The following is an 11,976-nucleotide window of genomic DNA, read 5'->3' on the forward strand; positions in this document are numbered from 1 at the left end:
TTTGTCCAAAGTTAATCAAAATTGTGATACTTGCAGCTAATATGATTAACATATTGTTCTAGTTATCCTTATTCTTGTTTCAATTGTGAAAAACAGGAAAGATTTCTCATTATGTGTTCTCTTTCAGGACCTAGCACACTTACATGCTCCTTGGGGAGTCGGAGCGTTTGAAGTGAAGACTAGTGAACAAAACACCAGCATGACATACGAACAGCTCTCACAGACTATAGCCACAGCTCGACAGGTATGTGGCCACGGCATGTAAATGAATTAGGGTGAAGAAACTGAAGTCTAGAGACAATTACTCAGAGTTCTTTTAAATTTTCTCGAATAAAAATACACGACTGATTAATGTTATTCCTGTAGCCGTCTTTCTGTCATCTTATGCCTGCAGTAGCCGGCATGAAAAACAAAGACGTTATCAGTCTCAAGGATTCAGACATAAAACAGTGTAGTATATTAAGTATTCCTATGTGTTACCGCTATGTAATCAGAAGTATACTTGGCCCACAACCGAGAGATCCCTGTTTCAGTTCCTGGACCACCGACAAGAACTTAGGGCGAGGACACACCACTGACTTAAGCAAAAACCAGGATTGTACAGAATATTCGATAGGTGTAAATCGAACTCAGGGGGAGTATTGGGGTCCTTTCGTTGTAAAAAGATTATTCATGTTGGCACCATTAGTTTCGTGATAATATTGTTTGTTGGAATTAGGTTCCTGATATTTATGTTGGTATGATTAGTTTTGTGATATTATTCGTGTTGGCACCGTTAGGTTCTTCATATTTTTTATGTCAGCACCATTAGCTTTGTTATGTAATTTATATTAGCACTATTAGTTTCATGAAATTATTCATGTTGGCACCATTAGCTTCGTGATGGGCTGTGGTGCGTGACGATGGTGGTAGTGAGCGATGACCCAACCTTCCTCGCCGCCTTTGCTGAGTCCTCCTTCAAGAGCCACCTCCTGCTGGTCCAGAAAACAAAGCTGCTCGTATTCACTCACATCCCTCTCGTCCAACTCCAGACCCTTCCCCACCTTCACAGGACTCTCTCACGAACCACTTCTCTCGTTGCTGTTATGGACGATACCTTGCCAGTCTTCAGGTAACGAGAAGAATCCGTATACAGTTGCCAACATAAATAAGGATCTATTGTAAGCATCGAGGCTATAAACAATGAATTTTGAAACCCAGTGAAATGCTCTGAGTCTTTCAAGTTTTGCACATTATTATTTAACATCTTCAGACATTACTGACCTTGCGATACTACTGGTTCGAACCGTACAGGAACACTAAGTAAATCGTCGATAATTCTGAGTTTTAATTAATGGACGGATTGTTTTTTCATCAACAGAACCAAAGTGTTTTCATGGCTGCCGTTCACCGACCCAGAATCCCTACCATTACAAGTGGCATCATGGACTATCGATCAACGTCTAACTTTCACCCATCCACCAGATGTTTTCCCTCAGAAGTTCTTACGGTAAATTTTGTGTCGAAAACGGTCCTGTAAGATATTGCTAAACACAGACACTGAGCTGTATTCATGAGAGATCTTGCATGGTAACATGTATTATTATTATTATTGCATTCCCGCAAATTACCGACACGCACACTACAGAAGAGATGGCGCAAGATCTCGTGATTCCTACTGCTGTGGAAGAGACGAGAAATATATGAATAAATATTCTAACTTTATGATTTTACAAGAATGGGACTATTTTAACCTGAGTTCGTGTATCTGGACCTAAATGACACTGAACCAACAAGTGTGATCTATATGGTCTTGATGGACTGAAGTGTGCATGTATATACAGTAACGACTGTGCTTTTTTTTTTTTTTTTTTTTAACCATAACTATGATCAGTTTTTCGTCTCTTTGCAGCTTATTTCATATAAGTCGGTTGCCGAAAAAGACAATACTACGGCTCTACATCATTCCCATAAAACCTCTACATGACTAGCATCATATACGAGTGTTTATCTGCTGTTGTAATTCACCATTCAAGATGAGCAGATCAGAGTTTTAGGACAAGTTAGTGTAAAAAAAAAAGTATTGACAGTAACTTACCTAATTGTATATAAACAGCTTTCTCTAATCTGTTTTAACTTAACTGAGCCTAAATCTTAATCATCCTGGACGATCTGAATGGCCTTAGATTATGCCACCATTACGCAACAACATGGTCCTTCACAGCGGTTGTTTTCTTTAACTGAAGAAAGTTAGCACAACTGATACTGGACAACAGAAGCTTATAATGTCCTGGTTCTATTTTGTATGTAATAAATAAACATACAATCATAGTGTCAGAATGAAAAATGCATTGCCTGAGATTATATATTAATCCAAGTGATATTCAGTCCATCAAGACCAGTAAGGAAGAGACCAGTAAGGAAGAGATGGGCAGAGTATTTTGAAAGATTGTTAAATGTAGAGGAGGAAAGGGTGGCTGAGATTATGGCGGATGGAAGGGTGCAAGGAATAAATGTGTTGGGAGAGTTGAATGATTCTTTGATCACAAAGGAAGAAGTGGAGAAGGCAGTAAAGGATATGAAAACAGGGAAAGCTGCAGGTATGGATGGGTGTGCTGTGGAATGCCTGAAGGGTGGTGGAGTGACTATTGTTGACTGGTTAGTAAGATTGTTGAATGTGTGCTTTGAGAAAGGTATGGTGCCAATTGACTGGGCAAGTGCTTGTGTGGTCCCGTTGTATAAAGGCAAGGGTGATAAGTATGAATGTACAAGTTTTAGGGGCATAAGTCTGTTGAGTGTTGTAGGTAAAGTGTATGGTAGAGTGTTAATTATGAGAGTTAGAGAGGGTACAGAGGGAGTGATTAGTGATGAGCAGTGTGGCTTTAGGAGAGGGAGGGGATGCGTTGATCAGGTGTTTGCTGTGAGACAAGTGTGTGAAAAGTATTTAGCAAAAGGCAAGGATGTGTTTTGGGCATTTATGGATTTAGAGAAAGCGTATGATAGAATTGATAGGGAGGCTTTGTGGACTGTTTTAAGATTGTATGGACTTGATGGTAGGTTACTAAAAGGGGTGAAAAGTTTTTATGTAAATAGTAGAGCGTGTGTAAGAGTGGGAAATGCTGTGAGTGATTGGTTTCCCGTGAGAGTGGGGCTGCGACAGGGATGTGTGATGTCGCCTTGGTTGTTTAATATTTACATGGATGGTGTTGTAAGGGAGGTGAATGCAAGAGTTTTTGGTGGTCTGAGTCTGGTAAATGTTGATGGAGGAGAGTGGAATCTGAAGCAGCTGCTGTTTGCAGATGATACTGCACTGGTGACTGATTCAGAGGAGAGATTGAGACAGTTGGTAGAGGAGTTTGGAAGGGTGTGTGAAAGGAGGAAATTGAAAGTAAATGAGAATAAGAGTAAAGTAATGAAGTGTACGAGGTTGATAAATGGTAGGGGGATGAATATAGTTTTGAATGGTGAGTTGCTTGAGGAGGTAGATTGTTTTAAATATCTAGGGTCACATGTTGCTGTGGATGGAAGAATAGATGCAGAAGTGAAGTTTAGAATAAATGAAGTAGGAAAGGTGCTGGGAGGAATGAAAAAAGTGTTTAAATGTCGTTCGCTTAGAATGGATGTAAAGAGAAGGCTGTATGAGGGTGTTGTGGTACCAACTGCATTATATGGGGCTGAAACATGGAATGTGGGTGTAGCAGAGAGGAAAAGTTTGAATGTAATGGAGATGAGATGTCTGAGGAGTATGTGTGGAGTGACGCGTATGGATCGAGTGCGAAATGATGAAGTGCGAAGGAGAACTGGAGTTGTTCGGGAGATGGCTGGTAGAGTTGAGCAGAGGGTGTTGCAATGGTTTGGGCATATGGAGAGAATGGATAATGAACGGTTGGTGAAAAAGATAACTAGATCTGATGTGAGAGGTGTAAGGCTGAGAGGGAGACCACGAATAGGATGGATGGACAGTGTGAAGAGAGCGCTGGATGCGAGAGGGATGTCTGTTGAGCAAGGAAGAGTGGCTGTGCGTGACAGAAATAAATGGAGAGAAATTGTGAATGAATAAGTGATGACGCAGCCCTGAGGGGATATTCTCCCGCATTTGGTCTGATCAGCTAGTCAGGTCAGGTGCGGGTAAGGGGATGGGTCTGTTATGATGTGGCAGGGGTAAACCAGTTCTGCTGTCGGGCCCTGCTGCGGATGTCACTGATTGCATTGCGCAGTTGACCCTTGTGCGGTGTGATGCGGTGAGGATCTGTCCGTCCTCCCCTTTGGGGCTAAGATGCGAATGAATGTGTTTGAATGGATGAGTAAATGGAGAGTGAGTCGTCCTGTCTCGGCTACCTCCCTTTCCTTGGGAGAAGCAGCCTAGGTATATAGATAGATAGATAGATATTACTAGTCAACACTATACTGTACACCATCCTACCGCAGGTTCCCGCACCGGCCACACGTGCTAGTGACAGCAGAGGAGTTAGTGGCACAGGTGGCATTTACAGTTGATGACCCCACGGCACCAGAGGGCAAACGACTCACCTTCGGGGGAGCAGCGGGGAACATTATGGAGTGGCTGTCCACGGTCATGAACTTCACGTGAGCTATTAATGCACATTTGCTTTAATACGCTCCATGTTTAACTGGAAATATTTGGGTTTGATAAATAAACGCTGGTTGATTGCACAACTTGCCCTAAGTTAGCAAAAATAAATTATGAATGTGAAAGTACCCTCTCGACTTATTTTTTGCTGTGGAAAAGGTTACAATATCATCAAAATCATGTCCCTCTGACAGATACACGTACGTGAGATCCCCTGACAGGACCTGGGGCTTACTGCACAGCAATGGGACTTGGACAGGCATGATGGGACTCATTATACGTGAGGTCAGTTCCATAGTTCGTTTACCTCAACTTGGCTCAGACTTTCTTCCTTTTGCAGATTCTACTACGAAGCTCGATGGCAGAAGAAGACAATGTTACCCCCTCCCTCCTTTTCATAAGACTGCTCTATCACTAGCTTCCTTGTCCAGTGCCAATCTTTTACTGCTGCAAACTTATCATTATGGAATGGCAATTTTAGGCGTTAGAACAAGAGGATATATAGCATAGGGTTGCCATACTTCCGGATTTTGCTGAACGTGTCCGGCATTTAGGTATCAAAAGCTTCGTCCGGGAGGAATTCTAAAACTTCTCGAAAAGTCCGGAATTTCAGATTCCTTCACTTTTTCTCGAGAAATGTAATATACCATTAAACTCTGTAATGAGAGAGAGAGAGAGAGAGAGAGAGAGAGAGAGAGAGACCTTAGTTGTTTTCGTCAGCTGGTAGGTGTTGTCATCGTGACTGGTTTAGCGCTGGTAGGTAGCTGAAATGTCCTGCATTTTCCTCTTGTTCAACCACGAGCTTTTTTTTTTATCCGTATTTAATGCTGCTACAGCCTTAAAATGAATGGCAATTGCACACAATTATTGGCCTAGTTTTCATTTTTACACTATAACATTTGTTATTCTTGTAATCGTATCCTGCATCTAAGGCGCTTAAGCATTTTTCAGTCATAAACTAGCCAGTTCTGTACTTTGCCTGGTGTTCATTATGCTGTAGAAAGATTAAAGATTGTGGTACAACAGTACTGGTATATATATACTGTATGTATATATATATATATATATATATATATATATATATATATATATATATATATATATATATATATATATATATATATAGATTTCAAAACGTCAAAGGCCTAAACTGTGAGTGTTGGGGGAGCGGGGCGGGGGACGAATGTGTAACTTGCAATACTTTGGGGGGTACACATGGGTTTCAGAGGAGGCTTCCTGTATTTTGACTGTTCATTTATGGCAACCCAAATATTGCGTCTGTGCACCTAATACTCTTTGGCATGGGGCTCATCTCTTTCTCAGCTATATAATTTGAACATTTCTCTTTAACATTAAATTTTGCTTAGTCTTTTTTTTTTAGTTGTCGTTAAAACCAGTTTGTGTTGACCTGCTGTTTATGTGATTTCATTATTATTTTTACAAGCAGCCGTACCTTAGGTAGATTATTTAGTTTAATTATCCTCCTACAGATTTTAGCATTGCTAAGTAGCTGTATTTTCCCGCACATAAAATTCGATCATCATGTTTCTCATATACATCATCTGAACATTTTTTTTTTTTTTTTGTCAGTTTCTCTTTCAGGTATTTAGCTCGGGAACAACTTCTCTTGAAATAACAAGTCGTGATCAATACAGTAAATATATTAAGTCAAGAAAACAACTTGTGAACCTTTCCACGAGTTACTCATCATAGTATATTGTGGTAAAGGTTAATCTTCTATGATATATATCCCGACATACATTATTCTACTGGTCTTCATTATATTTTACAAAAACGCATTTCAGGAAGTGGAGTTTAGTCCGGGACCATTTTACGTGGATATAACCAGAAGCCAGTGGATAGACTATTCTCCATTTGTGTTTATGGGACATTATCTAATTCTCGCTGCCCGTGGTCGACCTGAGGTGGACCCATGGGGCTTCCTGCTGCCTCTTAGACCAAAGGTTTGGGTGGCTGTACTGACAGCACTGTTGTCAGTATGCGTTGTGATGCTGCTTCTGTCTTTCTGTCTTCCCACTCATATGCACGAACCAGGCATGGCAGATACCAACACCTTCAACTGCGTGCGAGTTCTTTTGCAAGAAGGTAAATAGTGTTAGCCATGTTGTGGTTTACACTGAGTAATTTTAGATTAACTTTGAAGGGACTCTGAGAGATTAGATTAAGTCGTAACGGCTGAGTTAGTGTAGACAGCATCCAGGCATATTAACTTCCGAACTACTCAATTTTTCTCTGTGAGAATGCCAAAAGACCCACATAGTTTCACTATGCACAACGTAGTGTTGTGTTAAATGATGCTTAATTTCATCTCACAAGTGGCAGCTTACTATAAACACTACCTGCCAGAAACAGGCCATCAAATATTCTGATGATCCATAAGTTTTGCTTGAATACATTTTGTCTTCCAGACATAAAGAGAACTAAGAGTCGGTGGTGGTGGGAGCGTGTGATGCTGGGGGTGTGGATGCTGATGATGGTGGTGCTGACACAGGGCTACGTCGGCAATCTCATGTCCCTCCTGGCAGTCAGATACATCGACGAACCCTACCAGAGCCTTGAGGACGTCCTTGACAACTCTAATGTTGCGATAATTGTTGCTCCAAACAGTATTATCATTAAGAATATTGAAGTGAGTGGTTGTTTCTTCAGGATAGTAAAAAATTAAGAGAATCTAATTGGCTGTCTATAATGCGATCCCTTAACTGATATGCTGTTAGTTAATTATGGCATCAAAATATAATAATCATACGGTTTTGCCTGAAATGATTGTTAACTGTTCATGGAATTCATATCATAGTAACACGCTGGCCTAAGATTAGTGTAATTTGTCTTTTTTTTTCTTTTCTTTTGCCATGTACAATTTCTCAAACACTATATAGCAGCAAATTAATTTATGAGTAGTATCAATTATTTGGATAGGTAATTAAGTTCCTGATACGATTTTCAGTCATTAACTCGTGGGTCGTCGGTAATTTTCATAAGTTTGATTTGTAGCCAAGATTTTCTACCAGACATTTACACGTACATTTATCTTTCTCGAATTACTAAAACCTCGTGTTTCCAAATCCCATAAACATATACCGAAAGCAGATAATTTTTGACAGCTTATTCTTTTCAGACTGCCCCGTCAGGTCCACTTCATGAGCTGGGGAAACTGATTGGGACAAAACGGGTCGCCTACAGCAGGTTCGCCGAATTACAAAACAGCATGGAGACCGTCGTGCGCGCTGCCACTCACGTCATCTTTGATCTGGACATCAACTACGTCAACTTGTTGCCCAAAAGCTTTTCTCTCACAGGTTGTACTGTGATTACTAAAGTTACTGAAATTATGTTTGTTTAATATATTTTCAGTTATCTGTATTATAGAATGTATCAGTGTATCATAGTAGTATCAAGCCAACAACATATTGATATCTAATTGCTGTCATTCTAAAAAAGCATGAAAACGCACACACACACACACACACACACACACACACACACACACACACACACACACACACACACACACACAAGCTGCTGTTGAACTGGTCACGTCATCTTATTCATGGAATATATACCAGCTTTTTGTAAGACTTTACTGAGTAATATAGTCAGGTTATTTAAGTAAACAGAATTATTCTTTTGAACTTGCATGGATCATTAAGGAAGATTCTCACTACGGATTGAATATTTCACGAGGGGAAGCTTTGAGAACTCTCCCTCCCTTCCCAGTCGTCTGTCATAAGATAGAATAAATTAAATGTTATTAGGGCTACTACGCCTGAAAAACGGACTAATTCAAGGACCATCTAGAGGGAGAAAATAAAAGCCTTTACCCGTAAATGGTGCTTTTATTAAAATAAATTATATGAGTAGTGCTGGAGCAGTCATGATGTTACGACTTCTCTTGTTACAGTTTCCACTTGCAATTAATAACGTCAGGCAGCAGAGAAAGACACTGACACTGACGCATATAACTGAAATGAGGATTTCAGGGACATACGGCTGTTGATAAGAGGCAAGGTGGACATTAACTAAAAACGATTGTTAGACAAATGTAAAATACTGCTCTGCCATTTCAAAAAAAAAATAAGCATCTTGTAATTCTGAAAAGGAACACTTCAGTAATTTTCTAATAATATATCTATTCTTTTGTGTCAATAATACATATTAATTCTTTTTGCAGGTCGTTGTGATTTTTACCTTTCAAGGAGCGTCTACGCAACCAGCCCCCTGGCTATGGTGACTCAGAAGAACAGCTTCTTTTTACCGACGATAAATAAGTTGTAAATGACCATGTTTAGTAAAATGAGCAATAATGTACTACAAATAACACTAGTTTCAGTATAAGCCTTAAACAATATAAACGGACCAAATATTTATAATGCGGTCCGTTTCACAGGAGGGCTTTGGGTATATGATAAATTTACATATATACATAGGTATACACCCTGATATGTCTTGTTAGAACAGACGAGAGCTCGGTATTTCACCTTTCATTTTTCTTAGCTAGTTATTCTTCACATACAGACATATAAGTGTCTCTTCTTATGTTTAGATCGTACACGTTGGTGGAATCAGGGCTGTACGATAAATGGATGAAGTACTCAGAACCCAACTCCAGTATGTGCAAGAACCCACCCAGGATCATCATCGTCACCACCATTCTCTCACTCACCAGTCTTTGGGTAAGCCATGATAGTAACTTCCTTCATTACTAAAAATAGGATACATTTACCTCACTGTACCTTTTATCTCCCTCAGTCTGATATTGCATTTTATCGTTACACCCAGACGATTTTATTCGGTTCAAAAGAGATTTTTGGACTAGGGGGCTAAACATAGCTTTCATTAACCCATTACATCGAGAGTGAAAAGGTATATAATAAATGAAGTAGGAAACTACTTGAACGGAGTGAAGCTGTGAAAAACTTGGGTGTATGTAATCGAGTAATGAGCATCTTTTAATATCTCGTAGGTAAATATGTACTGTGTCACATTTAAATTTTCAGGTAGGTATCTCGGACAAAAATAGAAGACCACAGTAAAGCCTGCCGCTTATAATTACGAATCTATCCACGTACTTTGGACATAACCCCCCTCCCCCTTCTTCCAATGGAATATTTTTGGATCATAGTGAACTTGACTTCATATCTGGTACACTGAAGTACCGTATGTTGAAGTGTTAGGGCAGTTGTCGATGGGTGTTGGAGAGACACATGAGTTATGGACAAAGTTTATGAATCTCCATATCGTCCTCCGATAACTAGTCTGCAGTATACTGATATCTGAGTGTAAGGCTAGATTAAACGTCATGGCTATACAAGAATATGGGATAGTAGAAAATAATTTTATCCTTACCGTGGCCTCAAGATCATTTCGAAATAATGTTTTAATAGGGCTTCTATAGACATATGAGTAACGTTGTAAGAACAGACATATGAGTGACGTTGTAAGAACTGACTACGCATGTGAACAGCGGTGTTTTTAGTTTAGTGCATTAATGAAAGTATTACTGTCTTATATCCCGCGTTATCCATTTTCAGGGCATGTTTGCGGTGTTTGGTTATGGGTTCGCAGTGGCTGTGGTGGTGCTGGTGATGGAGCTGGTGTGTGGTGGAGCCAGGTGGGGCCACAAGGGTCAGGTGGCCACTTAAGACACACACGACTATCACCATCACTGACCACACGCATCACCGTTGCTGATAAAGCTCTTCACATGAATTACTTACTTCATTTTAAGTTTGATAAGGAGAGCAGTACATACCTACCAAATAAACGAATGCATAAATAATTTAGAATTATATGTAAATTATACGAATGACAATGTATAAGAGTTGCTTCCAGTATCACTCATCGCAGCGTATTCTCATGGGTATCACTGTTACCGTTTGTGTAAGGATATGTGTTTATAAATTTTGGAAGTTAGTTGGACTTTTTTTTATATAATCCACTACCTATGGAGTAAACTTAGTGACCTAAGTATGCATGTGCAGCAACATTATATTCTGCGTCACAGTATCTTGTACCATCGAGAGTAGGGATATGTAGTCACACTTGTCTGTCAGTGTCTATTTCTCCAAGAAATTATATACCACTAATGGGAGGATCATCATTAATCTATGTGGACATGTCCCCAGTAACCCAGTTGATCTATTTGTTTTAGTTGATCTGTCTAGTTGATCTCTTGGCGTAGGTAAACTGTCATTGGATAATGAGAGGGCACGGGGAGGTGTTCACTGACTGATGAGATGAGAGGGGAAGGGGGGGTGATTACTGGGTGGTGCAGTGAGAGGGGAAGGGAAGGTACTCACTGGCTGGTGTAGTGAGAGGGGAGGGAAAGGTGTTCACTGTTTATATAAGGGCCCCAAGAAGCCGGTCATCAATCAGAGCTCAGCTGTTGCTCGAGGCTGTTGGAGACCATATTCCAGGCTCACCTTCCCCTACACTTTGATCGTGAGTCATGTGGCACTGTGTTGCTGTTAGTCATATGGTACCGTGTTAGTCATATGGTGTAGTGTTGTTGTTAGTGATATGGTACCGGGTTAATGTTGGTGAAATAGAACCGTGTTGCTCTTGGTGATATAATACTGTACCGTGTTACTGCTAGTGATATTGTACTGTTTTGCAGTTAGTGACATCTTACCGTGTTATTATTAGTCATATGGTGCCGTGTTGTTATTAGTCATGATGTAACGCATTCCTGTTAGTCATGTTGTACCCCTATTGTCAGAGCAATGTATCTTTAACTGGGCGACGTTTATTCATCCTTTACCACCTTATACTGACAGCTATAAATCAAGATAGTTTCCACCTTCTTTATATTCTCTGATGCATAAGTTTCAGACAACGAACATGAAAGCACAGCGATCGTCACAACCAACCTCTCTGACCGAACGAAACATCTTTGCGCGAAGGTAATTAGTATCTTTTATTTACTTATGACAACAGTTCTAGATGAAGAAACTTTCGACGTTTTGGGTGTTTACAGATAATTAAATTTCAGACAGCATGAAAACACACCAAATATCCGTCGGTCAGTAGCAAATTAACACACACACACACAAAAAAAAAAGGCTAGCAACGATGGTATCTTTTGTTTAAAGATTTGTTTATGGCATTTTTATGTTGGTATCTTTTGTTTAAAGATTTGTTTATGGCATTTTTATGTTGCTTTCAGACTTGTTTTAATTGTCTTAAGACCCATTTTTATTTTCACACGCTTCATTTTGAGAGAGGACAATCTTTGTTTTTTTTATTTTTCTTCAAACTTGCTTTTCTTGTTTAAAATTTGTTTGTTGTTGAATAACATGTTTGTTGTATAGGGACTTGTTTGCTTTTTATTAGTTTTTATTGCTCCATAGGCATACTTTTCTTGCTTAGGCATTTGGTGGGGATAG

At 39.7% G+C, this 11,976-nt stretch overlaps 1 protein-coding gene and 1 long non-coding RNA gene across 2 annotated transcripts; both read left to right on the forward strand.

Moving 5' to 3' along the window:
- Nucleotides 1-4,806: 4,806 nt before the first annotated feature.
- LOC145391007 (glutamate receptor ionotropic, kainate 4-like) lies at nucleotides 4,807-7,256 on the forward strand. Its single transcript, XM_080265739.1, has 3 exons — nucleotides 4,807-4,855; nucleotides 6,376-6,676; nucleotides 7,000-7,256. The coding sequence occupies exons 1-3, from the start codon at nucleotides 4,832-4,834 to the stop codon at nucleotides 7,254-7,256; spliced, it is 582 nt and encodes a 193-aa protein (XP_080121865.1). The 5' UTR covers nucleotides 4,807-4,831.
- Nucleotides 7,257-9,140: 1,884 nt separating this feature from the next.
- On the forward strand, nucleotides 9,141-10,349 carry LOC145391056 (uncharacterized). The gene is made up of 2 exons (XR_013895761.1): nucleotides 9,141-9,264; nucleotides 10,123-10,349. It is a non-coding gene; the product is annotated as an uncharacterized LOC145391056 (long non-coding RNA).
- Nucleotides 10,350-11,976: the final 1,627 nt, after the last annotated feature.

Source organism: Coenobita brevimanus, chromosome 16 (genome assembly GCF_032717465.1).
Source record: "Coenobita brevimanus isolate Jiangsu-jjx chromosome 16, ASM3271746v2, whole genome shotgun sequence".
Taxonomy (NCBI): domain Eukaryota; kingdom Metazoa; phylum Arthropoda; class Malacostraca; order Decapoda; family Coenobitidae; genus Coenobita; species Coenobita brevimanus.